The following is a 27,325-nucleotide window of genomic DNA, read 5'->3' as shown; positions in this document are numbered from 1 at the left end:
CCTCTTAAAAAAAAAAAAAAAAAAAAAGAAAAAAAATATATATAATAAAAAATAAGACTAAAGGAAAAAAGAAGAATATTCGTCGAAAATCTTTCTCAAAAATCTCACGGTAGAATATCATTCAAGTATTACGATTAACGTCGTTGTAATACAATGAGACGTAGAATAACATTATTAAAAAAGCTCATCGCATTCGAGCATAGAAGTAAGAGTAAAGGAGAGGTAGAGTGTTTCACGATCGATACCTCGACCAGTCGGTACGAGGAAGATGGAAGCACACGCGCAAAAGCGTGTATACCATGGTATCTCTGATAATTTGCAAGGGACGTTTGTGAAAATCATTAGTAAGATAGAGAGAAAGAAAGAAAAAACGAGAAGAGAAAAGGAGAAAGAAAGAAAGAAAGAAGGAAAGAAAGAAAGAAAGAAAGAAAGAAAGACAAATAGATAGATAGATAGATAGATAGATAGATAGATAGATAGGTAGGTAGGTAGATAGATATATGGGTAGATAGAAAGAAAGTTCGGCATCTTTGTTTCTCCAGTGCGAATAAATCTGAGAAGGGAGAGACAGAAACAGACAGAGACAGAGAAAATAGAAAGTGGGGATAGAAAGAATAGGTAAAGGCTTACGTATATAATTAGTTGGACCAATCGGAGGGCTGGTATAATCGAAAGTGTATGTGTATATATGTATATATACATATGTGTGGTACGTGCGTGTCTGTGTGTGTGTCTTGCGTACGTATGAATGAAAGAAAGAGAGAGATTCTCATCGTAGGCTTGGAGAAGGAAGGCATCGCTGTTTTGCCGACCGGCTCCCTCGCAGAGCGTGTTTCGCGCACGAGCATCAACGTCGTCGAAGCACAAAAGCGACTACATACGTCGTCCCCTCAAGGCTCAGTCCAATATCGTCGTTCGTGGAGCACACACATTCTCTAATACGTCAAGGTACACCTCCTCGTTAGTGATTACCATTTACGATCTGTGATTTTCATTTTGGAGAGAACGTGAGAAAGAGAAACGGAAGGAAGGAAAGAGAGAGAGAGAGAGAGAGAGAGAGAGAGAGAGAGAGAGAGAGAGAGGAGAGAGAGAGGAGAGAGGAAGAGAGAGAGAGAGAGAGAGAGAGGGATAACTCTCTTTTTTAAGCAGGGGGTTGATTTGATCCTAAATATCGTATAGTAAAGGGTTGGGTTGTGTAAAACAGTATACATGGGTTCTACGTTCGTTCGATATACGGCACGTTTACAAATCGACGATTGTTCCCATCGTAATTTAAAAAGTATCAAGTTTAAGTAATTAACGAAAGTTTATAATAAACTATAATACATTTTATAGTAAATATAAGAACGATATCAATATATGTATATGTATATGTATATGTATATGTATATGTATATATATATATCCTGTGTATTATTAATGAATGAATTATGAAAGAGAGGACCTGAGTTGACGTGTGTGAGATAAACATATATATATATACATACATACATATATATATGTATATATATATATATATAATAAAGAAAGATTTATAAAGGGAGAAAGATAAAAAAAGAAGAGTAAAAGTAAGAGAAAGAAAAAGATTGATATACCTTGAAGATCTCCAAAGAGAAAGAAAGAAGAAAGAAAAAGAGAGAGAGAGAGAGAGAGGAAGAGAGAACGGAGGGAGAGAGAAAGAGAGAGGTAGTTTCTTTTTCAAGGCGGCGTCGCGTCGTTCGCTTTTGTATCTCGACACGCGGTCTCGCGCGATTAATCGATCGCGTCACTTTCCTTTGCAAGAAAAAATTAAACAGTTTCTACTATTCCTTATCACGACAGTGTCCGATGACAAAAGTGTTTTAATAAATATCGAAAGGTGTGATACGCGCGAATTCCGAAAGGAAAAAACGTGACGAAGTTCTTTGAGAGTGTCATCGGCCATCCTTCTCATCCTTTTCCTTCTCCTCCTCCTCCTCCTCCTCCTCTCCTTCTTCCTCTTCTTCCTTCTCCTTCTCTTTCTCCTTCTCCTTCCTCCTTCTATAATTCCTCCTTCACAAACGACCACAGCTTCCTCTTCCTCGACACTACTTATCCTCCGTATCGCGTTCACGACACTTACAAGCTTTCAACAAGTCGATGATAGAAAGAGAAAATCGTTCTAACTTCGAATCTAACGGATTATATACAAATCTTCTTTTACTTGCTAACAGAGATATGATGCTTCCTATCCGACCGCTCAATTCTAATTTCTACAATAAAAATTAGTAATACAGATTAATGTCTATTCGGATATCGAATAATAATATATGAATGAAAATAAATCGATTTCAAGAAGATTCTAAAGACATTGTAAAAACGAAAGTTTGTTAATCACGATTGTTATTTGTTATTTACGCATTGTTGTTATTCTTCACGCGAGATCCGGTCTTCATAAATATATAAAAAAAAAATATATATATATATATACATACTATATACATATATATATATATATATATAATATATATACTTATTTGAAACGCCCGGTGCTTCAAGTTTTATCGAAAATCCGATCAAAGTTCCTTACCACCACGAAAGAATAAGATAAAACGATAAACGGAGAAAGAGAAAAAGAGAGAGACAGAGAGAGAAAGAAAGAGAGAGAGAGAGAGAGACAAACAGGAGAAAATAAAAAGAGATAAAAAACGACTAAAATAAAGAGAAGATTAGAAGAATGGTCGTGAAATCTGAAAGCACGAGGAACGGTCACGAGCTGGCTCCTCTAAACGATGATCGTCAACCTCCTCACAACGTGACCATTGTGGTTTCCGGAAATCAAAATGCCTCGGCTGTCAATCCGGAACCAAGAACGGAAGATAACAGAGCAGCATGGAGCGGAAAGATGCAGTTTTTCCTGAGCATCATTGGTTACAGTGTCGGTCTTGGTAATATATGGAGGTTTCCATATTTATGCCAACAAAATGGGGGCGGTGAGTATTTCTTTATTTCGTTTTATCTTTATTATTCTTCGTCTCGTTCCTTTCCTGCTCTTTAACAATTCATGAATTTTCTTAATCCCAAAGAAAATTCTGTCGGATTTTTCGACTCCTCTTTTCCTCCCTTTTTCCCTTTTTCTCTTTTTTTTTCTCTCGCTCAATTCGAGTCGTTCAAAATGAAATTCGAATTGATCGAAGTTTTCATTATCTTCTTTCTTTTCTTTTCCTTTTTTTTTTTTTGCTTTTCTTCCTTTTCTGCAATTTAATTCTTCTGTCGATTCCGCACTAATTTAAATGTATACAGCTTTCGAGCGTACGATTTATATTCTTCGTTGCATGTTTTGTTATCGCAACGATAAATAAAAAAGCGCCGAACATGCAATTTTTCTTCGTTTCTACACGCGACATTTTCTTATGTTCCTTGGAACATACATTCGCTTGAAAGAATTTCGAACGTCCGTTTGGGTCGACTCTTCGAGTTGCGTAATCAGTTCTCGTTGTAGGTATACTTTTTTTTTTCTTCGTCTTCCTCTTCTTTTTGTCTTTTTCTTTTTCTACGTAGAAGAAAGGTCCATCGATTTGATTCTTAAATTTCAAGGTAACCGCGATGGTTCAAAAAGACGAGAAATTATTTCTCTCGATATTTTCAAAATGAAGACAACGATCTCTTTTATTGCGACAGTTTTGATGAATGAATTTTTCGTCAATGAATTCCTTCGCTTACTAGAATTGCGCGTAGATACGTTCTGAAAAGACTATTTAAAGAACATTCACATTTGGCTCGGTTTAACATCGAAATTCGTACGTTGCAGCTCGTCGAGTTCGTGAAAATCATGACGCGCATCTATTTTTATGTATTTGACGATATTTTTAAAAATGTCGTCGTCGAGGTTATCTTAATTTCAAACAAAAAATGAAATTACGATCGGATTTCAACGATCTTCTCTTCTCTTCCTGTCGGTCAACGGGTTTTTTTTTATATATACACGTACACACACACACACACACACACATATAATGTATATGTATGAGTTCTTGAAAATGATCAAAGAATTTACAAAAAGGGAAGTCCGGCCAATGAGAAAGAAAAAAAATAAATCAGGATCTACATGTATCGGACTTTTACTCTTTATCTCTCTTTCTCTCTCTCTCTCTTTTCATTTTTTGCTCGAACGACATCATGCAACAACGTTAATTTCAGGAAGATCTTGCTGGCTATGCGTTTTCGAGATTAGCGAATGTGGGTCGGCAACATCCTACGAGATTTTCCCCTTTAGCATGCGCCACAGAGATTTCACGTTCACGTTTAATGCCTCGTCTTTGCCACGGCCGCCTTTCTCGTACTCGCCTACGCTTCGGTTCTCTTTGAACAGATACGTATTTATACGTATATGTGTCTTAGAACTAGATATCGAATTCTTCGACTAATTTGGAAAATCTCAAAGAAATCACTTCTCCAAAGATAATAAATCCTTCCCTAATGACATCTTTAGAAACATAAATTTGATCCTGTGATGTTTACAACCAAAAAAAAAAAAAAGAAATAGATAAAGAAAGGAGAATAATCGAGGGTCGGAACGAAAAAAACAAAGGAAAAGAAAACGGAAGAAAAGGGAAAAATTTTGTTGCAAAAATTAGATCAGCTAGGTCATTACTATCCAACGAGAAATTTTCAATTTGCACCCGGCAATAATCGAGTGAGTGGATCTCGCATTACTCCTCGAAAAATCCTATTTCCGTAGTAGAGATTAGAACGAAAATAGAATGTCTGGATGCTCCAGAGTACAACGATGGAAGTCGATCCCTTTGGATCGGATCGGATCGTCCTTGCCTCGTCGACCATGTAACGCGACGAATAATGTAGGCACGTTTTCTATAAATACTCCTGGAAATATTCCGTTGTACGAGCTTGCAAGAAATCGAGGGAGGTTGGGAGGGAGAGGGAGAGAAAGAGAGAAAGAGGAAGATCTCAAAGGAATGTCTTTGCCATCCTCGCGATGGGATCTGTATCGGAGAATCTTGGAAATTTTATAGAAAAGAAATTTTTTTTTGCTTATAAATACCCGTTTAAATTGGATTCATGAAAACATTTGAATGGCACTAATCGATCGATTGACAATTCCATAATAAATCTAACTCGGCTATATCTATATTTATAAATAGATATATATACACACGTATATGTATATATATATGTATTATATAAATAATATAAATGTCTAGATATTAGAGGACAATTGAAACAGCAAGGACATACTATTTTAAGGAAATTGAAACGAGCCTAGAGAATGCCAGAATTGTCGTGTCTTATATAACATTCTTTTCGTCATAGTAATCAATATATACAGGAGGGGAGAGGTGAGGGACTTGAGGATATATAGCTGCAATTTCGAATATCCCGAGAAAAAAAAGCGAAAAAAAGGAACAAAAATTGTCTCTGTATAGCTATTTTTTTTGCTTTTTTTTTTGTTTAAGAAGAAATTAAATCTCTAGCGATATCCAGTACGATAGCATCCAAAGCTGATGGAAATTTCCCTGAGAGACTAGACGAGAGACGAATAAGCGACGTGTGAAGCGCTTCGAAGCGATCGATTTCGTTACCTCGAGGGACGACACGTGACCGTAGCTCGCGTGGTCTTACAAAGAGTTTACAACGGGGTTCCAGTCCGGCAATAACATGATGAAGAACAAACTCGAACTAATCTCTAATCGTTAATAATATCTAATCGATTGACGTTATGATTGGTCGATCGTTGTTGATCAATTTCATTTTCAATCATGAATTTTCAATCGTATTCGAATTTATCACAAGTGATCTTTCGAATCTCTTTTAACATCGTCCGATCTATAGAACAAGACTGTTGATCGATTTATCTCTTTATTTTTTTGTTTTTCTCCAAACTTATTACATCCTTTTATACGCGAAATCATTCGTCGCGACATAGAGCATGACTGTTTCTCTTTCGATAGGAAGAACTACGATCGCGTCGAGGTCATGGTCGAACGAGGAACGAGACATTTCGGTCGTTCTGAATAAGAGCGTGTCACATCGGAGGCCAGGAAAAAAGTGGCACGTGTTCAAAGAGAAAGAGAGAGAGAGAATAAAAAAGAAAGAAAAAAAAAGAAACGAGTAGGAGGATAGAAAAGTGGAAGAAATGAAAAAAATCGCTCTCGAGCAAACTCTTGAAAATTTGTCCTTCCCTCCAAATCTTTTCTCTGAAATTAAAAAAGAAATTACATTACGAAGAGACTAAAATTAGTTTTTCCTTTTTTAATCGATTTGATATTCCTGTTCACACTATTACAAAATTCACGATTGATAATATATATATATAGATATACATATAGGTGATAGATAAAGAAGATAATGTAGGGTTGTCTCTACTCGTTTAGCTCAGCCGTATCGAATGCATAACGCTATAGGAATATCAAATCGTCCGCGAAATTTCAAAGCGCCGTTATGAACTTAATATTCTGTTCTCGAGCGTAGACAATTCTCATTAGCAATTTAAAGAAACGAACAGAATGATTGAAGAACCAGAATATATATATATATATATATATATATATATATATATATAGAGAGAGAGAGAGAGAGAGAGAGAAGTATCTCCGATCAATTAAAAAAAAATATATATATATGCAAATCGATCATTAAATTCCATCAAACTCTCTTTCAATCAAAGTTTACACGAATTTGACACTCCTATGTACATAAAATCCCAAGAATATCCCTTTGAAGAAAAGTTTGCTATGTTCATACACTTTGTAATATAATATCTCTCTTTGATAAATGTACATATATACAAGTTGACGGTAATTATTTTGAAAAGTTACTCGGGTTACAGGTCAATCCCTTCTTTTTTTTACTCTCTCTTTCCCTCTCTCCCACTTTTTCTCTCTCTTGATAGTATCGATACCTTTCGAGTCGAATTACTACATGCCCTACGTCGGGTTTGTGAAATTTTATAACGGTCGGAAGGGAGAGAAGAAAAAGTAAAGAACGAGTTGTGCCGGAAAAAAGATAAAAAGATAGATAGATAGATAGATAGATAGATAGAAAGGGGAAGAGAAAAAGGCAGAGAGAGAGAGAGAAATAGGGAGAAAGCGAGAGAGAGAGATAGAGAGAGAATGCTGTGAAACGAGTACGTACGTTGCTCGATCAATACGAAACGCTCTGTCCGCTTGGAACTAGGGAGGGAGTCTGGTCGAGAACGAAAGAGAGAGAGGGGGAGAGAGAGAGGGAGAGAGACAGAGGCCAAAGCTAAGGGGTTGTGCTTTGCATGTCTTGCCAAGGGGAGATTCACGAACGTACAATATCGTAAGCTTTGAGTGTACGCTAACGAGGAAGAGTCTTTGCATGTTGAAATCCAAGTCAACACACAAGATCTATATAATTTTTCTTTTTTTTTCTTTCCTTTTCCATTTTTCGTTCTCTTTTTTCCCCTTTTTTTTCTCCACTAAATTCCACAAAAGAAAAAACGATGTACTTCGAAAAAATTGCAAAAAGTTCTGCTAAAAAGAGATCTCTTCAAAATTACTTTTGACATAGATAATATTTAATTATATCGTTGTGCACATACGAAAAGATAAGGGCAAATAAAGAGAAAAAGAGAAGGAAAGTTTTCTACGTTTCTTGTTTTTCTTCTTCTTCTTCCTTTTTTTTGTTTCTTTCGTTTTAATCTCGCGAGAGAAAAATCGAATAGCACGGAAATACATTGGACGTTAAATATAGTCGAGGTCGTAAGTTCGCGCCAGGTTTTCAAGCGGTGCGCAATTTGGGCGGTCTCTTATCGATTTACGCGTGGGAAACTTACGTAAAGCGTCGATGGTAATCGTATCTGCAATAGGAATATATTAGATAGTAAATATCGATAGCATTGTTCTATTTAATGTCACGAGTTCAAAGTTAAGGAAGTTCATTTTGTGAAAATATTTTTTTGTTTTTTGAAGCAACGGAATAGCGGCACGATCGAAATCTGTTAAAAACAAAAAAAAAAAGGGAAAAGTAAAGAAGATACATTGCAAAATAATTATTATAATTATGTCGAAAGTATAGCGAGTAAGTACGTATCCGTGAACCGATGAACTGAAAACTACAGTTTCGATCGATCGATAAGAAATTATAACGACGTACATACTTACGTACATACGTTTATACTTGATTATTACCGACGCATTGCAATGTATGCGCAATCATCTATCCGCAGTTTATAACACGAACTTAGAAATGATTAGCGTTATTAGAAATCTAATTTTATTTAACATGCGATCTCAACTCGGAGGGAATTATTTTATATCTGTATAAACACGAAATTTCTATGATGACAGGTGCCTTTCTCATACCATTTTTCGTGATGCTCATCCTCGAAGGCGTGCCCTTATTTCTGATCGAGTTGGGTCTTGGACAACGAATGCGACAAGGTGCCCTTGGCGTTTGGAACACGATACATCCCTGGTTAGGCGGTATAGGAATAGCCTCCTGCATCGTCACATTCTTCGTTGCACTTTATTACAACGTCATTATCACCTGGTGCTTCTTCTACCTCTTCAACTCTCTCGAGGTGAGCGATCGATCTTAAAAACAAAAAAAAAAGAGAGAGAGAGAAATATACCGATTCGTCAGTAGTTCTCTAAATGTTTTCTCAACGTTCGGTGATTATAAGTTCATTTGGTTATTATAGTCGAGATCTAAACATTGAATTTCCTGTTGTTATTATTATTTACACTGCTTAATTAATCAAATTATATTAAAACCGTATGACGTGGACCAACCAAATGTCCTCATTTTTCGCCGACCAAATGAGAGAAACAATGAATGAATAAATAAATAAATAATAATAAAGAAAGAAAAAGAGAGAAGGAAAAATGCAAATTCGTCCGTATTCTCTCTTAAAGTTGTACGAAAACTAATCAAAAAATTTTTCTGTTTCTTTCCAACTCGTTCGCGCGCACCCGTAGGCAGTCACAATTAAATTCGGCGTAAGTACCCCAAAACAGTGTCCGCTTGTAAAAGAAGTTAAGCATAGAAAAGCAAGAGAATCTCTGTCATCGGTTCACAATCATTTAGTTCTTCTCGCCTAATCGTCGTCTTGCGGCTCGCTGCAATCGTCCATCGTCTTCCAGGACGCGACCTGGAAGAGAGACGATTTTGGGGGCAATTTAAATGAGAGGCAGATGACGATGGTCATCTAGCATCGTCGTTTCCTTTTTTAGGTGAGACGACGAGTCAATTCTCGTTCGTTCCTAAAACGATCTACGTAATATCGGATGTTCGGTCACCTCATCTCGCTTGAAATCTCGTAATCGTTTGGACTATCAATTGCGATAGTCCTAAACGATGCTTGTGTGCTTGCGAGCTCATTAAAAAAAAAGAAAAAAAAAAAGAAAAAAAGAAAAAGAAAGAAAGAAAGAAAAAAGATCACATTAATCACAATTAATCACGTATTATTTAGTCACGTAAGAAGAGAAGAAGAAGGGGAAGAAGAAGAAAAAAAAATAAAAAGAAAAAACATTCACCCACATACACATACACATGTCACGATCGTTAGATCCATTCGTTAAATAGTTAATCATTATTAATAATATCGATAAGTATGCACCATTTGTGTTCTCTGGTGTAACCCCTAATTCTCGTCATCGCAATCGCACACATCCGATGAGCTTTGCCTGCGATCGGATTTTCGAGTAATCCTTTAATTGAACTTATCCGTTTGGTGACCGTTTCGAAATTCTGACGCAATCCAGGCGCCACTGCCGTGGGCGAAGTGCCCGGAGGTCGACGAGATACCGGTAGAAGAATGTGTCAAGAGCTCTGAGACCGCTTACTTTTGGTACAGAACCACTCTGGATGCGGCACCGTCGATCGAGGATGGCCAATCTCTCAAGTGGTGGATCGTTCTGTGCCTTCTACTCAGTTGGATCGTTGTCTTCTTTATCGTCATGAAGGGGATACAATCATCGGGCAAGGTAACGATCTTTTAACCTCGAGTCTAACTTCGTATCGATAAAAATTAATCTTCGTTCGTGTTTTTCTCTTTTCTTTTCTTTTCCTTACTTTTTTCTTCTTCTTTCTTTTTCTTTTCTTTTCGTTGTTTTTCTTCTAATTGCAGGTAGTTTATTTTACCTCGATGTTCCCCTACCTCGTACTCACGATCTTCTTCGTTCGTGGAATAACTTTGAAAGGTGCTAGTGCTGGGTTAGCACACATGTATACGCCAAAGGTATATCGAATTTGTTCCCAGGGGGGGTGGGGTCTGAGGGTGGGAGATGGAGTAGAAAAAGAAATCGAAACTCCGCCCCCCTCGTTCGATCTTATTTCAATTAATAAATTTCGTTTTGATGTAAAGGTCGAGAAATTATTGGAGCCTACCGTCTGGCTTGACGCAGCTACTCAAGTCTTCTATAGCTTTGGATTAGCTTTTGGTTCCTTGATCGCATTTGGAAGCTACAATACACCCGACAACAATTGCGTCAGGGACGTGATTCTGGTGAGCGTGTGCAACGCGTTTACCGCCATTTACGCGAGCGTTGTCATTTTCGCCATTTTGGGGTTCAAGGCGATGTCGAATGTGGACAAGTGCCTGGAAAGGTAATCGCAAGATATCAGGTTTCGGCCGAAATAAAAAAGAAAGACGAAAATAGATAAAGGGAAGAAACATTCCTATGTCAGAGAGTAATTGCTTTTTAACTATCGGTAGTACGATATGACGTTTTCAATAACACGACAGACATTACCTTTTTTTTTCCACGGAAAAAGAGCAAAAGTAAATAAAAGAAAAAAAAAGAAAGATACGTAGGAATATAGTAGTCTCGAAACAACGATCGGAACGGATCATCTCGATATTCGCGGGGTTTATAATTGCTTAAAAAAAAAAAAAAGAAGAGAAAAAGCTAGACGAGAAAGAATAAAAAAAGAGCAAAAAAGCATGTGCATGAATTATCATCAACCGAGAACGAATCAATTGTCGTCCATTGTCTTTGTCTCAATTATAAAAGATATCTATAATGAATTGAAAAAAATAATAGAACAAAAAGGAAACATTCACATCGCATTTATTTTTAGTTTAGAGAAATTCTTGTTAAAAGGGAGAATAAAAAAGAAAAAGAAATTGTTAACGTTAACGTTGTCGCTTTAAGATCGAAATGATCATTACGCGTGTTGATAAAGTCGGTTCGAGATTTTAAGATATCATCGAAAAGAAAAACGATATTCATAACGATTTAACAAGATGCACTCATCGCGAGCTCTTATCTATCCTTAACAGCCAAGTACGGGTGCTCCTTGCCTACGTTGTCGCTTACGCTCGAAAAGAAATTCGTCGTGTTTATTACTACATATGTATATCGTATCTCTCTCATCATCTCGACATTCGCGGGAACCTTGCCAAATGGAAGACACATCGACGTTGTAATTAAAACGTTGCAACGACGAAGAGGTAAGAGGAGAGGGAAAAGGAGAGAGAGGATAAGGGATGCACCCATTTTTATTTTTTCTTTCCTTCTATTTCTTTTTTCTTTTTCTTTTTTTTTTTTGCACGATCTTACGAGAGCTATCTTCCGAAGGCCAACGATTTTTTTCACTATCGTTAAACAATCCGATAGAGAAAAAATATTTTCGAGAAAAATTTATTTTGATATAGAAAAGAAAACAAAAAGGAAAAGAAAACAAACAAAAAAAAAGACAACGAAAGAAAAAGATACTAATAACAGTCTACAAAGAGCCCTTTTCCCTCTTCATTTTAATTCATAACACACTCGTGGAATACGCACAAAAATGCTTTTAAACTAAAATACTAATGTCTACTGAAGTTTTTTGTCTTTAGTCTGTTCGGGGGAATGAAAAAAAGAATAGAAAAAAAAGAATGAGAAAAATAAAAATAAAAAAGAGAAAGAAGGAAGAAAATCGGCAATTAAGAATATACATGTAATTCGTGATAAATGAAACTAGAGTGTATACGAAAGTAACGTGACAGATTTCGTGATGAGAAACTTTGCGCTTGTGTGAAAAAAATGATCTCTTAAAAAAAAAAAAAAAAAAAAAGAAAAAAAAGAAAAAATTAATATAAAAAAGAAAAAAAGCAAAAAAAAAAAGACAATAAAGTAAAAGGGAAGAAGAGAAAAAAAGAAGGAAGAAAAAAAAATCGGACCAAAAAAGGTACCGCAGTCCGGTTTTTCGTTTTGTGTTATATCCAAAGACGGCGTGCGACAGATTGAACAGGCAAAGAGATACTCGAAGTTCTAGGGAAAAAATATAATTTTTCGTTGCTTTCAGCAATAAGATCTCGCTGATCAAGAATGGTTTGCTATTTGAAAACTCGACGACGGACGATTACGAAAACGTTGTCAATACGTTCAACAGTTTGACTACGAATTTGACCTTGGATAGATGTAGTATGAGCGAACAACTGAATAACGTGAGTCTAGTCTCAAGAATCGATTTTTCTAAATTTATATCTTACCGATCGATTTCATTTCTACGATATAAACCTTTGACCATTGATTTTCAGGCTGCCGAAGGTACTGGATTGGCTTTTATAATCTTCACTCAAGCGATCGTCGAGCTTCCAGGTGCGCCATTTTGGTCCTGTATATTCTTCCTAATGCTTTTGGCCCTTGGACTTGGCTCACAAATTGGTATTATGGAAGGAATGTTGTGCGTCATCTTTGACATTGATCTTTTCAAGAGAATAAAGAAACAGTATATAACGGGTAAATTATTTTCTCGTTCTTTTCTTTTCTGTTTCTTTTGTTTGTTTGTTTTTTTCATGCAAATCTTTTCGCCACTCAATTGACCCAAATGAAGATAACCTTTGTATTCTTCTCTTTCTTTCTTAATTATTTTAGGCGTAGTATGTATCGTTTGTTTCTTCGTCGGCCTCATATTCTGTACCGGTGCAGGAGAATACTGGTTGAAAATGTTCGACAGCTTTGCTGGTACCATTGGCCTCGTTATGGTCGCACTTATGGAAATGATATCGGTCATCTTTGTCTACGGCCACGAAAAGTAAGTTTATATGCTTTTCTATTTCTATTCCGTGTACTTTTATCCGTGAGAAATGTTTAAAGGGCATCGATCCTTATTCGATCGATATAAAACATGTCTGTTATTATCTTATATATATATATATGTATATATATCCGACGAATATTTCATTAGATTCACGAAAGACATCGAAGAAATGACAGGCTACAGGCCAGGTATTTACTGGCAAGTTACATGGAGATTTCTCGCGCCTATAATTATGGTCGGCATACTGATCTCTAGTATCGCTTCTATGTTCATCAAGAAACCAGAATATTCAGCATGGAACGCAACGTTGGTAAGTGGATCATCGATCGATATCATCTTATTATTTCTATCTTCGATTCGTTCGTTCGTATCTCATTGATAAATGATCATTAATTCGTTTCGGATGAATCAATTTTCGTTTAAGACCGCTAACTATTTTTATTCGTAAGCGAAACAATTTATAGACCCGACGTTTATCTATATCGTTTGCAGCGAACTTTAAAATCGATATTGTAAATATGTCCGATAACAGCCATCTGTTTGGATATGTATCCAAGAAAATGTAGATAATACTTTCATATCATTTTCTTTTATAAACAAACGCATGGATTTTCTTTTTTCTTTTATTTCTTTTTCCGTCGCAACTCTTGAATAAGAAATAATATATTTTTCTAGGGTATAGCAGTATCTACGGCTTATCCAGGCTGGGTCTTAGCGATCGCAGCTTGTATAATCGTAGCCGGTATTGCACCGATACCAATCGTTTTTCTACTTAGAGTATTCCAATGCGTGAAACTCGATGTGGACATTCATCAGGGTAGCATTCGTCGGATCGACACGACCGTATCGACGAAGGAAATGATGGGTGACGTTGATGTAAGTCGATTATGTCTATTACCTACATATTTCACCTAACTGCGAAGAGAGAACAAAAATGTAGCTTTTTCTGTCTCCCTTACACCAACCTCTCTCATCGAAGTAACAATTGTTTCTCTCTTTTCTTTTTTTTTTTTTTTGTTGCTTTTGACTCGACATTTTCTGTGACGTTTGCGAGCTCCAAAGAAAATAAAAGAAATATTACAATCTCCCCGAGGTACCATCGATAAAATTTATCAAATTTTTACCTCGACTATACAAATATACTCGAGAAAAATACGAGAAAAGGAAAGGTCAAATGGTACGGACAAGAAATATATTTCATATCCTGTGTTTAATCGATAATGCGATTCGGAGCAGTCGAAATTCTTACGTCATTCGCGCTAACATACTCTCTCTCTCTCTCTCTTTCTCATGCTTAAAAATATCTGTTTCTAGAAATAGAAAGTTAGAGAGAAAGATTTATGATTCGTATAAACTTCGTGACTATAAACGATTCAAAGGAAATAATAACTATTATCAAATTTAGTAAATAATTTTCGTCTTCTCTGTTATCGTAATTATAAATGACGTTGGTTACTATGATACGAAGCCAAGCAAGACGATTAGAAACACGCTTGCAAGTTTATAGTTAACGCAACGAACGAAATTCGAATTGGCTTAAGTCGAAAAGTTATAAACCCAAAGTCGTAGGCGTGAACCAATAACGATCAAACTCTTCGTAAACTATCTACGATTTGAACACGTCAAACAGCGAGTAATGACGATGTCCAACGTCATAAAGTTCAATAACACGATGCGTTCAACCTATATTGACCTTGACTTTGAATTTTCATCCATCAGTTCCTTTCACATAATGAGAGATAGAGAGATAGAGAGAGAGAGAGAGAGAGAGACAGGGAGAGAGGGGGAGATTATTAACCACTTAGAAATCAGATCACTATTAGGGAACTCAATGTAAATTAATTTCTAATATAATGAAATTTACTTTCCTAACGTATAAGCGCGATCAATTCACGAGATTATTAATTGCACAGAAATTTCATGAGATCGTAATAATCGTCTAATGTAAATTAATTTTTAACACTTAATCGTATATATTTAATTGTATACATTAAAAATATCGAAACAGAGAAGACGAAAGAATAATTGACGTTTAAAATAAAAAATAGAAAGGAAAGAGAGAGGAAAAAAAGAGGAGAGAAAAGAAGAGGACGCATGAAAAATTGAATTAGAAAGATCGAAGAGGATCGGTTTAGATGTTTCTCACGGAATAGTTTACAAGCGTGGCATTCGCGTGTTAGCACTTAAATCACTAACGGAGCAGAAGAGGATAGGGGACCGACCCCTTCGATCAGAGAAACGTTTATATCGCATACTGGATGCAATCCGTGACAATTGAAACAATGGCGCTTGAGAGATGATATGTCGAGTCGAGATTCGTATCAACGAATAAACAAAACGAAACGCGGAACGAACGAATATAACATTATATTAATAATTTCACTCTTTTCGAAAAATTGTTTGCTTGAGAATGAATCGTCTCTTAAATCGTCACTTAAATCGATCGTACCAAGCTCGAAACCATTCGGCTTTTTTTTCTTCTTTTTTTTTTTTTACAGCTTCGAACTCTAATCATCCGTCTCTCCTATGCGATCATTTCATCAATTATTGTTCCTTTTCGTTCGTTTTCAAAAATAATTATTTCTACACGAATAACTCGTTTTGTACACCACGAGGGAGGACTTTTTTTTCACAAATACAATTTTCCTTCTTTTTTGTAGCTTTTCTTTTTCTTTTATATCCGATGTTAAAAAGGTTATAAAGTACCACGTTAAGTTTTATTACAATTCCGTAAGAAAAACTCGACTTGGACCCAATTGAAAATTCAGAGCGTATATGCCTGTACCTAGTTACATAAATTTTTTTCAAGCTTTACCAAAGCCGTGACACACATTCGAGTCGTCCCAATTTCATCTCTCTCTTTTATCTGGATCACCTCATTTCGGTTGATTTTAAATCAACTGTGGAGCAGAAATTGGGATGACGACGATTTTAGCGAGTGGATAGTAACTTTAATATCGAGAAAGGATTACAAAAATTATCTACGATATTTCAATAACGTAATTATTCATCCAATTATTATGTTTTCTTTTTTTTTTTTTTTTTTTTTAATAATCTCTTTTAAATCTGACGTTAAATCGATGATATCTTTTTTGGATTTCGCGAACGGTCTTTTTCCTCTCTCTCTTTTTTCTTTAATATCGGATATTTTTATAATGGAAGATAAATTTATTCCAAACTTTTTGATTCTTTTGCCATTCTTTTTTTTTTAAATTCTCTCGTGGTGAACGATTCGAGATAGTGTCCGATTCAAGCTGAACGGTATGATCTGCAGTTATAGGTAAGCTTCCTCTATGTCTCTGTGGTCGGCTAAGGTCGATATCTCCCGTAGCTGCATCACATGTGAGTCCGTCGTAGATGAATATTTGAGAATGCACTTGATAGATCTTCTTCTTTTTTTTTCTTTCATTATTAATCTAACAGATTATAGTTTCGTTTGTTATATCCCGTTTATTAGGATTAGTCATGCGGAATATCTATGAAATAAAAGCGAATTTTGCACGGATTTTTAGTATTTTTTAGGTACACAGGTGCCACCATATGATATTGTTCTTTTTATAAGTGTAAATGTCATAGTTAAGATAAAAAAATATCTTATCTCTTTTTCTTTCTTTCGTACGAAATTATTTTAGAAAGAACAATATCATTGCATAAAAAGCTTTCACAATATCTAGAAACATTCCCCCCTCCCTACACGAAAATTAAAACCATACGAATGTATCGAAAAGAAAAGAAAACTAAAAGAGAGAAAAAATAAAAAGACAAAAAAGAAAAATAAAATAAAACTTGCCAAGTACAATGAGAACGGAATGAACTCAATCGCGAATAGTTGAGAGATAATGTTCAATTTGTAAAGGGATCTTGCGAGTTAATATAGAGACACACACATAGCGCTCATACACAGACATAGACACAGATACGGACACAAACGTACCCAATACGCTCGTTCAATCAATTCGAGCTTTGGCTTGTAGCCAGAGTTGTTCTTGCTTTAGTACGAGAAACAAAAAAAAAAGAAAAAATAAAAAAAAAATAAAAAGAAAATAAAAAAAAAGTAATCAGGAGAGGAGAAAACGAATCGATCGATAAATATTATTTTTCTTTCAGTTGGACGAATATCACGATCGTTTAGAAGATTTTCCCGAAGAGGACGAGGACGTTAACAGCGACGACGACAACAATAGTGCACCGCCTATAACAAAGATGGTTCCCAATAAGCTGCAGGGTAGAGCTTTCAAAATGGAAGCAATGGAATTTTGAACGCGTCACGTTTAGGGAGCGTTCCTTACGTTTTATTACAAACAAACGAAAAAAAAATAAAAAAGAGAAAGAAGGAAAGAAGGAAAGAAAGAAAGAAAGAAAGAAAGAAGGAAAGAAGGAAAGGTGGAAGGAAGGAAGGAAGGAAGGAAGAAAGGAAAAAAGAAAGAAAGGAAAGTAGGAAAGGGAGAAAGAAAGAAGGAAAAAAAGAAAGAAAGAAAGAAAGAAATGAAGAAATGAAGAAAGAAAGAAAGAAAGAAAGAAAGAAAAAAGAAAGAACGAAGGAAAGTAAGAAACGTGAAAACACGAACTAAATATGTACATAATAAATAATGCGATGTAACTAAAAAACAGCAAACGGGTCTTGTGCTTCCTTTCGGAATGAAAGAAGGAGATTTAGATCTTCGATCTTCGTGGACGAAGATTAGAAAGAGACCGTTTGAATAATGCCTGCTCGCATCGATCGAGAGACCGCATGATGTCGAGAGATCGCATGATATCGAATATGCTCGTATAGGAACGAGCGACAAGTTTCTTACATTAGAAAAAAGGTGACACAATTTCGGATACGAAAATGTGTTCTCTCACTCTCATTCATGAGAAAAATGACTACGCGAGTTGTTCCGTCAAGTCAATTTTTCTTTTCCCTTTTTTTTTGTGTGCGCGTGTGTGTGTTTTTCTTTTTTTGTTTTATTTATTCTCCTTTTTTTCTATTTTTTTAGAGAGAACATTACGCAAATAAATAATAATATAGGAATTCAAAGAGCAATAGTTTAGATCGTGAGAGAGAGAGAGAGAGAGAGAGAGAGAGAGAGAGAGAGAGAGAGAGAGAGAGAGAGAGAGAGATAAGGAAAGGAAATTTAGATAAGAGCGAAATATCGTCTATGTAATGGAACATTCGTTCCAATTTCTTCAATGATTTATTACCATTAATGATTTATTTCCAATTAATGAATCATATAATTGGATATCTTGAATTTCAAATTTCTGTCTCTAATTTATGTCTTCTTCTTTTTATTTGAAAAATTTTAATTACTTTTCGATCGACGTGAGAAAGAACAAATCAACAAAAAAAAAAGGAAAAGAAAAAAGAAAAAGAAAAAGATCGATAGCTACGTGGCGTCGATCAATCGACAATATCGTACATATTTCGATCTCTCAAGTGGATCACGTAGAACGAAATGTAAAGACGGGGAAGTAGATGCTGTTAAAAAAAAAATAAAAAAAAAAGAAATTTACAGAAATTGCAAAAAATACAAACGAACGAATAAATAGCATGCAAAGTTGTCCGACTAATTAATTAACAAAACTAATCAATTCAGCGAATTAGAATAACGAAAAGGGAGATTTGATTCGATCGAAAATCGTAAAAAACAAAAAGGCAAGAGGAAAATGTCCCCGAGTTTTCGAAGACAAAACTTGATAACGAAAAGGAAACTGAAATAGAAACCGAAGACGAAAAAAAAGAAGACAAAAAAAAAAGAAAAAAAGAAAAAGAAAGTTTTTAGATCAGCTGCCGGCCTTTTGATCTTAAACTTAAAATCCTCGCTCTCTAATTATTGTTACAATTAATTTCATGGCGTTTTATGAAAGAGACGATTTCGACGGAACGAAACTGCCATTTAACGAAAGTGGCACGAAACGTATTTTAAGTATATTTGGCAATAGATATTAGATACGAAAATCTAAGTAAATATATATATATGTATATACATATACATACATATATATATATATTAATGTATGTATATATATACATATGTATAAAGTATACTTTTTAATATTAGACAACGCAAGCAAAAAGTCTACGTACGTATTATTTTGATTTTCGATTTTTTTCTAAAGGATACTAAAAAGGCGTAAATACGTATTTACGTACTACGCGATAGAGTAATTTTTAATAATAAAAAAGAAAAAGACGAGACAAAAAAAGAACAAAAAACGAGAGAAAAAGGAACGAATTAATAAGTCAAAATATACTTCGTTTGTATAACACGTTTGTTTTTTATCTATACTTTTTAAGCGATAGATAAATAAATACATAATTCTTATATAAGTACGCTTCGATAGACTTCGAAACTTTTGTCAAAAGTATATTTTATTGTCTGACATTTGTTTGCTATATGATATATGAAAAGAAAAAAAAAAAAAACAAATAAAAAGAAATAAGAAGAAAGAAAAAAAAAGAAACACAAATGTTATTTGGCTGGTCCAGCTGTTTGAAATCGTGAGAATTTGTATAATCCGTACTAGGATGATCAAGATCATTTTCACACTATCAAGAAAAATTTTCGAATGATATCGATTGTATGAAATTTATTGAAATTTATAGATTGAAAATATTTCAAATAAATCATCCTAATCGACCTGAAGCACTGTACCTATATGTATATATGTACACGTTATATTAAAGCACAGAGACGGATCGAACGAGACGACGAATTTCTAAAGAAAATTCTAACGAAGGAAAAAACTTAGAAAAAGAAGAAGAAGGCGAAGAGGGATTAGAAAAAGGAGCAATAGCGATGGGAAAGGGGACAAGTCGAGAAGAAAAAGGGAGGGACAAAAGATAATAAATCGATCGAAAATATCCCAATGAAAAACTGCATCGTTCCTAAACTTACTTCCAATTAGTTCGGCTACGCTCTAGCTCCAGTAAAATGCGTTTGGATCGTACAACGAGGCGTTAAGATTAGAAAATAAAAAAGAAAAAAAAAGAATTAAAAGAATAAATAAAAAAAAATAAAAAATAAAAACCAGTCGTCGATCGCGTTACTCTATCCGTATTAAACTATACCTAATATTACCAAAGATTGAAATTTTAGACGATTAGTTTTAGCGAGGCTTGCCTCCGAATTAAGGTCTTCGACTAAAATTCATTCTTCTCGTTTATTATAACTAACCACGTATATATTTATTTTTTTTCTAATCTTTCTAACTGGTTTGGTTTCTTCTTTTCTCCTTTTCCTTTTTTTTTGCACGAACGAATCAGTCGAACGAACCGAATCGAATATAAAATAATTATTGGCCTCTTCTTAAATACATAATTACAAACAAAAATGCCGGTTTACATTCAATTCTTATCTCGAGTTATCAATAGGAAGAAAGGGAGAAAAAGAGCGTATTAACGTTATGTATATGTATGTTCGCAAATAGATAAGATCGTCGGCTTCATAGAAAGGAGAAGAATGGTTAAATAAATTAAAAAATCAATATTATTGCGGATTAAACAGGGAAATATAATTTTTCGTGTTATTTAGCTCGTGGAAATATATTTTTTGGATTTGAAATCGTTAAGAAAAAAAAAAGAAAAAAAAAAAAAGAAAAAAAGAAAAATTACGTAGAAAATTACGTTTACGTTACGGGCAAGTTGGTAAATAATTATTTCGAGCGGAGAGGAAACTAGACAGGAGTAAAGAAAAGAAACTAGAAAAGAAAGATAGAAAGATAAGATCTTATCGTTATCACGAATTCCGTTATATCGACTTTTTTGAGAAACAGAGAGCGAGTCATCAAACGCATTCTAAGTCTGACAAACATTTTATAAATATCGACAAGGCAGAAAGAGAGAAAGAGAGGCAGGGAAGGTGATGATGAATGAGAGGAAGCAAGAGTGGAAGATATAGTGTGAACGAGAAAGAAAGAGAGAGAGATAGAAGAACATTTAAAGTCGTCGATGTATTTTTTAATGCCCGAACATTATGTATAATAATAATAACAATAATAATAATAATAATATTAATAATAATAATACTAATAATATTAATAATAATAATAATAATAATAATATATATATCTTAATATACACATAAATCTCACAGTATATGTGTATATACGAGTTTTCTTTGATCGGCCCGAATGCTCATTTTTTAATTTCTTTTTTTATTCTTTTTTTTCTCCTATAGTCCGTTCGTTTATTTTGTTTTTTAATTATTATTTTAAGGATACAGAAAAAGAGAGAGAGGGAGCGAGGGAGAGAGCGAGAAAGAATACCTCGAGTTTCGTCACTGTACGATATAAAAAATTAGTCACTTGACATAGATCGATTATTAGGACGTATTGTATACAATAATTCAAAGTGTTTGAATAAAAGCTTATTTATTGGAGACAAAAGGAAATTTTTTTCTGCGATTTAATTCTTTTTCCTCTGTTTTTCTTTGTCTTTTCTTTTTACTTATTTTTCGTTTCCCCTATAATTATACAATCGAATGAAGTTTATGTTTAATTGACGATCGTTAATTATCCCGTATCGATGTGATATTAGTTTAGCTGATTATATAAATATAATAATCGATGATGATGTTAAAATATGATTAAGATGCAAATATCGAACGCGTCTATATGTATAAACGATTATAATTAATTTTACTTTTTTCCTTTAATTTCTTTTTTCTCTTTCAAATAAAATTGCATTCAACCGACGATCGATAATTATTCGTAAATCGATGTAATAATTAATTCCAACTGGTTATGTAAATACTCTATGTTGATATTAAAATATGAATAATCAAACGCAGCAATTAACATTACAAATGCAAGGTCGAGCTTTTTTGCTAACACCGAAGGCGTATTTTCTTTTTATCTTTTTTCCTGTTTCATATTTTTACTCGAACTAAATTTTATTCGGTGACGTGTAAGCTCGCGTAAATTTAACCATGATTCCCTAACTCAAAGAATAAGTCCCGTTCGTCAAATAAATTCAAACAGTTCTTGAAATCTGTCAAATATTTATTTGAGAAAAGCCGACTATATCAGAGAATGATTCATTCTACAAGGACGTTATATACACAGTCTTTCAGAAATCTATTTACATAGACATCTATCTGTAATAAATTTTCCTTGTACTATCGTTCTAATGATCATTCAATTAATTCACGATATCTCGACTACTGTAAACGATATCTACTATACGATTTAAATGTAAAAAAAAAATTGAAAATTTGAAGGGGAAGAAAAGATATGAATTGCGTCTTTTTATCTCGAAGAAAAGAAGAACAAGAAAAAAGGAAAAACGATGTACTTTATGTGTTACCTTATTACGTATTCGTGTTAAAAATGCAATCGTATTTTAATAAATATATGTGCAATATCGTTTGTAAAACTGTTCTGTTACAAGGACAATAAATGACACGTTACGCTCGTTGTGTTACGTTTATTACAGAGTACGAAAACGAGAGAGAAGAAAGATAAAGATACAAACAGAGAGACAAAAGGAGAGAGAGAAGGAGGAGGAAGAGAACAAGGAAAAGGAAGAGAGAAAGAGAGAAAGAAAGCGAGAAAGAGAGGGAGAGAGAGAGAGAGAGAGAGGAGCAGATATGTTCATTAATATCGAAAATCACCGAAGTAAAAGAGAACGGTTACATATCGATGATAATATTAAATTTAGCGATGAAGTACGATTATAATCGGAACGTTCACGTAATGCCGCCTGTGAAATCTTATCTATGAGGCTTTTAACAAGGTAGGCGTAGAACGTGGTGTAGTATGTGCGTGACTGGCGTGTTAACGTTGTCTAATCTCTGTGGTTAGTGATATATATTTTCAGTGAAGTTGGATTTATAGAATAAAAAAAGAACTTTTTAATAAAAGATTAAAATATCGAAACTCGTTATGAAAGAGTTGAAAAATACTGTCAATATTATATCACATGATCATAATTCCGTTAAGTTGCGTAATATTAACAGTTTTCAATCCGACGATGATGTTATTGATGATGATGCTATTGCGAAAAGATCGCAAGATGAAAGAAGACGTTTTGTATCTGACAATGAAACAGAGAAGGAGGATAAATTTATTGTTAAATACAAAGGACGTATTTACGATATTCGTGCATTTTTAAATAATCATCCGGGTGGTAGGAAGACACTTAGTTCGTACAAGGAAAAAAATTTGGATCGTGTTTTAAAAGAATATCCCCATTCGGATGCGGCCCTTCATTTGTTCAATGAATATGCATTGGATAATAAAATCAAGTATGACGAGGTTGAAGTAAGTTTCATTAAAAATTCTTCACACAATGTTAATCATTATCGCGCTTTTCTTTCTCAAGTGATACTTATATAAAGATAATCGAGATCTATATAAACTCTTAATGTGTCATATTTCTGAAATGAATTAAAAAAATTTCTGTGAAATGATTCAATGACAAGCGATACGAACGTGAATCATAATTGAATAACAATGTTGCATATCATTTTTTCGCGTTATTCGTCCTTTCTTTGGAGCTAGGGGAGAGTGAATTTCATTAATTCGATTGATAAAATTGATTCGATTAAAATCTACGATTTTTTGTTCATTTTCAACGTAAAAAGAAAAAGGAAAGAAAAGAAAAAATAAGGAAAAGAAATGAAAAGAAAAAATGAGAAAAAAAAATGATGGATTATAAAACACTAAATACAATAGTAATTACGCAACAATCAAATATAAAAGATAGTCATTTTCTGTTCTATACGTTCCATGCAATTTTTGCCTTTAATTCCGAGAATAATTGAACAGTCCATTTTATCTTGTCTATCTTCTTTTTTCTCTTTGTTCTTTTATTTTTTCTGTGACATGCAGCGGGATTTGTTTGTTTAAAAATTTGTTCTTCCAATAAATTAAATAAAAAAAAAATATTTCATTTCATTCATTGATTAAAATAGACAATGTCTAATCAATACGTTGCGAAGATTCTATTATCACTTTGAGAAATTATCAATTTTGAGAAAAAATATGATCGAAATATCTATATATATGTGTGTGTGTCAGAACGTACAATCTTGCAAAAAAGAAAAAAAAAAAAAGAAAAAAAAATTTAATCGAAGAATCGTCTTAGAGTTTGATCGATTGGAACACACCTTTATTAAGTCAAGTGGGCGATTTAAGTGATCGATATTGGCAGTGGGTGAATCTACCGGTAAATCGACCAATACGACTTTTTCGATCAGATATATTGGAATTTTTAACAATCACACCATGGTACCTGATACCGATCGTTTGGATTCCTATTTGTGCATATTTTCTCTATACTGGATTTAGTCTAAGCATTACTCGTCAATTTCCAAGTAAGTATTCACGATTTCTCTACATAGAAAGATTTGATTTTATTTAAAGAAGCGTCTATTCGAGAAGAAAAAAAATTTTTGATCGTTTATTCGACCTTCGTATTTAATTAAAAAAAAAAAAAAAAAATTGTATAAGTACTCGCAACGTTTCCATCACTTCGAGTCATCTAATTGCGCCATAAAATTATAAAAAAAAGAATAAAAAAAAAAATAATAAAAAAAGCGAGAAAGAAATAAAAAAAAATCATTACAAAATGTTTAAGAGAAACGATAAAAAAAAAGTTACATATACAGCCTTCGTTTTTAGTTTTTTCTTTATTAGAAGGCCTCCTTGCCTTCGCGGGAGGTGTATTATTGTGGACATTTGAGGAATATCTGTTACACCGTAAATTGTTTCACTTCAGGCCGCCAGGGAATTCGAAAATACTTATCACGTTACATTTCCTTCTTCATGGTTTGCATCATAAGGTAACTAGAAATTTTTCATTAAAAATATATTCGTACGTTCGGTAACGTCACGATTAAGATCTAATCCAAGCAGTTGAGAGACTGCAAATATCGTAGACACGTTTCTTGAAAGATAATTCAGTATGCAAACGTTCGTTCAATGAACTCACTGAACTATGTCTAACATAAAATGAATCATACAAAGTGGCAGTTTGTTGCCTTTCTTAGAACAGGAAGCTACAAACTCAATTTGGTCTTCTATCAATTCTTTCTCTTTATATAAAATGTGTGTGTGTGTGTGTGTATGTATATATAAATATATAAGTATATAAGTATATAAATATATAAATGTATATGTAATATATATATATATATATATATACTTTTTAAATATAAATTTATAGATCCCTTTTGTTTTTGTTAAAACTAGGCACCTTTTGATGGTCAAAGATTAGTATTTCCACCTGTAGCTGGTGTTATCATAGCAGTAGGCATATGGAATCTGTACATATCGATATTTCCTGACTTTATAGCCAACTTTATTAGTGCTGGAACTGTTGCAGGTGAAGTATAATAATTTCCCTAAATGTATAATTAAACACACTATACGATATAAATTAAATAAATTTAAATAAATAATGTAAACCTAAAAGTTTCTTCATTTTTCACAGGATACTTGTGTTACGATTTAACGCACTATTATTTGCATTATGGTAAACCCAATGCCAAAACATATTTTTATGATTTGAAAAGATATCACAATTATCATCATTTCTCGCATCATGATAAAGGTAATTATCTTACGATTCGTTTGTTTATTTACATTTCACAAGTATTTATTTAATGATTTATCCTTCGTAGGTTTCGGTATTAGTAGTAAAATTTGGGATTACGTATTTAACACAAGTATACGTTTACAGCAGCTGGCAAAACCGATAGAATGGTAATTTGTTGCTTATGAGTGATAAATGCAATATAAAAGTTCATATTTAGCACGTAGCTCGCCTTCAGCTTGACTATTGTTGTTACCGATGAAAAGTTTTACTTAAGTACTTCAAGCCATATTGCTTAATAGATAAAGTGATGTTTAAAAACGAGTATACGATCCTCTGAGCGAAATACCATGTCATTAATCAGTATTATACGCGATGCATTCTATAACATAACTTAGGAAGACCGTATTAAAATGCATGTTGTATAAAGATAAATTAGTTAAGTACTTTGATATTCTTAATCTAAATCAAGAGTACTCGATTAGACCCTTGAACAAATTTTTAAATAAACTTAAATATCATTATAGTTTTTTTGTTTTGTTATACTTTATAACATATATCGTATATTTAATACAACGATATATTTCCACAGCCAAGTGAATTACTTTCAAATATTAGTTGTAATTAAACGATATCAATTGTTTATCTCACGGAGTCTCAGTTTTAATCATTTTCCTACCCATGCTCAATTGAGGAAACGTACTTTTGTTCGGAGGTGGATTTAACCTAGACGACAAATAGACGAAAGGATCGAACAAAGTTTGTCTATCCATCACGTTGATCTCATAATGCTTTACCTTTTCCCTGGTGCACCAATTGCTTGCCTTATTAGATGTATTCTCTAAGCTATTAGATTTATTTTCATTGCTAGTTTTATTACCTAAAACTATTACCGTTATTTCTTTCTTATCCTTGTTCTTATCGATGTCCTTCTTCAATGGAAATAGAACATCCAAAGATTCTGGTTTGGTAGTGTCGTATACTAAGATGTAGCCATCTGCAAAACCAAGGTAGTGTCTGGGAAGCTGCTGGTTATTCGCGTTGCTTTGCAACGACTCTAAACCCGCTGTGTCGTAAAATCTAACTCTCTCTTTTGTACCGCGGTCTGTTTCTATGTTAGCAACATAGATGTCTTCTATCGTAGGATGAATTTCCTATATCAAATCATAGAAACAATTTTCAATAATCGACATTCTTCCGATCGAACGAAGTACCGACAAGCGACAAGTTGTAAGCCTTATAACCTAAAGAATATCTTACCGTTTTCGGAGTGATATTTCCATATATGAGTTGCTCCAGCAATGCCGTTTTTCCTACTCCTTTCATTCCGCAGACGACTACTCTTGTTGGCTTTCCCATATTTGGAATCTGGTGGTAATCCTACCACGATTTCATTACCTTTTCCTGCTACGTCACATCTTGGTATTTGCACTTGCAATGATGCATCGCTTCTAACGTGCAAATTGACGCAATATTTGCATAATTCTTATCTTTATTTATTAAACGATCGATCTCATAACCTCATTCCTATCATTGCGCATGTGATTATGGGAAATACGATGTAATTTTACCTCGAATGTACAATTAATAATTCGAATAAAAGAAATTGCAATACGATCGAATTATTACCAATTACTTCCTTATTTATTTCGAGCCTTCTGAACACCTTACAAAATAATCGGGTTCCTAGTTTTCACTCCATGTTACCTCTTCTATCCTGTACTTGCGTCTACCAATCAGAATCGAGACGAATATAACATTCATTTATTTTCCAAGATAGCGGTCGATCGAAGCGCCCCATGTGAAAAGACTTTAAGCTTGTATCTACGTGAAAGC

The 27,325-nt window shown here is 34.0% G+C and overlaps 3 protein-coding genes across 6 annotated transcripts; 2 read left to right on the top strand and 1 right to left on the bottom strand.

Moving 5' to 3' along the window:
• The first annotated feature begins 667 nt into the window (after positions 1 to 667).
• Positions 668 to 20,562, top strand: LOC127071021 (sodium-dependent neutral amino acid transporter B(0)AT3). 4 transcript variants are annotated; one of them, XR_007784811.1, is made up of 13 exons: positions 668 to 2,951; positions 8,289 to 8,521; positions 8,919 to 8,939; positions 9,705 to 9,926; positions 10,070 to 10,180; positions 10,307 to 10,548; positions 12,232 to 12,373; positions 12,467 to 12,668; positions 12,804 to 12,963; positions 13,117 to 13,279; positions 13,645 to 13,845; positions 16,244 to 16,311; positions 17,077 to 17,197. XR_007784811.1 is itself a non-coding variant. In XM_051009782.1 (13 exons), exons 2-13 carry the CDS (start codon positions 2,696 to 2,698, stop codon positions 17,227 to 17,229), a joined length of 2,106 nt encoding a protein of 701 aa, XP_050865739.1. In that variant the 5' UTR covers positions 692 to 948; positions 2,518 to 2,695; the 3' UTR covers positions 17,230 to 20,562. The 4 variants fall into 4 exon arrangements, 3 of the variants coding, with proteins under 3 accessions (XP_050865740.1, XP_050865739.1, XP_050865738.1); XM_051009782.1 differs by lacking the exon at positions 16,244 to 16,311 and having other exon boundaries at positions 692 to 948; positions 2,518 to 2,951; positions 17,077 to 20,562; XM_051009781.1 differs by lacking the exon at positions 16,244 to 16,311 and having other exon boundaries at positions 692 to 1,686; positions 2,518 to 2,951; positions 17,077 to 20,562.
• Positions 19,299 to 27,201, bottom strand: LOC127071027 (NF-kappa-B inhibitor-interacting Ras-like protein). The gene is made up of 2 exons (XM_051009793.1): positions 26,750 to 27,201; positions 19,299 to 26,643 (listed from the first exon to the last, which is right to left on the bottom strand). The coding sequence occupies exons 1-2, from the start codon at positions 26,846 to 26,848 to the stop codon at positions 26,137 to 26,139; spliced, it is 606 nt and encodes a 201-aa protein (XP_050865750.1). The 5' UTR covers positions 26,849 to 27,201; the 3' UTR covers positions 19,299 to 26,136.
• On the top strand, positions 22,837 to 26,016 carry LOC127071025 (uncharacterized). The gene is made up of 6 exons (XM_051009791.1): positions 22,837 to 23,214; positions 24,041 to 24,269; positions 24,577 to 24,737; positions 25,147 to 25,279; positions 25,388 to 25,507; positions 25,578 to 26,016. The coding sequence occupies exons 1-6, from the start codon at positions 22,837 to 22,839 to the stop codon at positions 25,661 to 25,663; spliced, it is 1,107 nt and encodes a 368-aa protein (XP_050865748.1). The 3' UTR covers positions 25,664 to 26,016.
• Positions 27,202 to 27,325: the final 124 nt, after the last annotated feature.

This window comes from Vespula vulgaris, chromosome 20, assembly GCF_905475345.1.
Source record: "Vespula vulgaris chromosome 20, iyVesVulg1.1, whole genome shotgun sequence".
NCBI classification, from domain to species: Eukaryota; Metazoa; Arthropoda; class Insecta; order Hymenoptera; family Vespidae; genus Vespula; species Vespula vulgaris.
Note: the sequence above shows the minus strand (reverse complement) of the source record. Positions and strands in the feature narration are given on the sequence as shown.

Excerpts from the sequence above, each read along its gene's own strand:
- LOC127071027 (XM_051009793.1), bottom strand. The coding sequence starts at position 26,848 with ATGGGAAAGCCAACAAGAGTAGTCGTCTGCGGAATGAAAGGAGTAGGA. Across the intron at positions 26,644-26,749 it reads GAAATATCACTCCGAAAACG|GAAATTCATCCTACGATAGA; the intron begins GTAAGATATTCT and ends GATTTGATATAG.
- LOC127071025 (XM_051009791.1), top strand. The coding sequence starts at position 22,837 with ATGAAAGAGTTGAAAAATACTGTCAATATTATATCACATGATCATAAT. Across the intron at positions 24,738-25,146 it reads TTCATGGTTTGCATCATAAG|GCACCTTTTGATGGTCAAAG; the intron begins GTAACTAGAAAT and ends TGTTAAAACTAG. Across the intron at positions 25,508-25,577 it reads TTTCTCGCATCATGATAAAG|GTTTCGGTATTAGTAGTAAA; the intron begins GTAATTATCTTA and ends TATCCTTCGTAG.
- LOC127071021 (XM_051009782.1), top strand. The coding sequence starts at position 2,696 with ATGGTCGTGAAATCTGAAAGCACGAGGAACGGTCACGAGCTGGCTCCT. Across the intron at positions 2,952-8,288 it reads ATGCCAACAAAATGGGGGCG|GTGCCTTTCTCATACCATTT; the intron begins GTGAGTATTTCT and ends CTATGATGACAG. Across the intron at positions 8,522-8,918 it reads ACCTCTTCAACTCTCTCGAG|GCAGTCACAATTAAATTCGG; the intron begins GTGAGCGATCGA and ends GCGCACCCGTAG.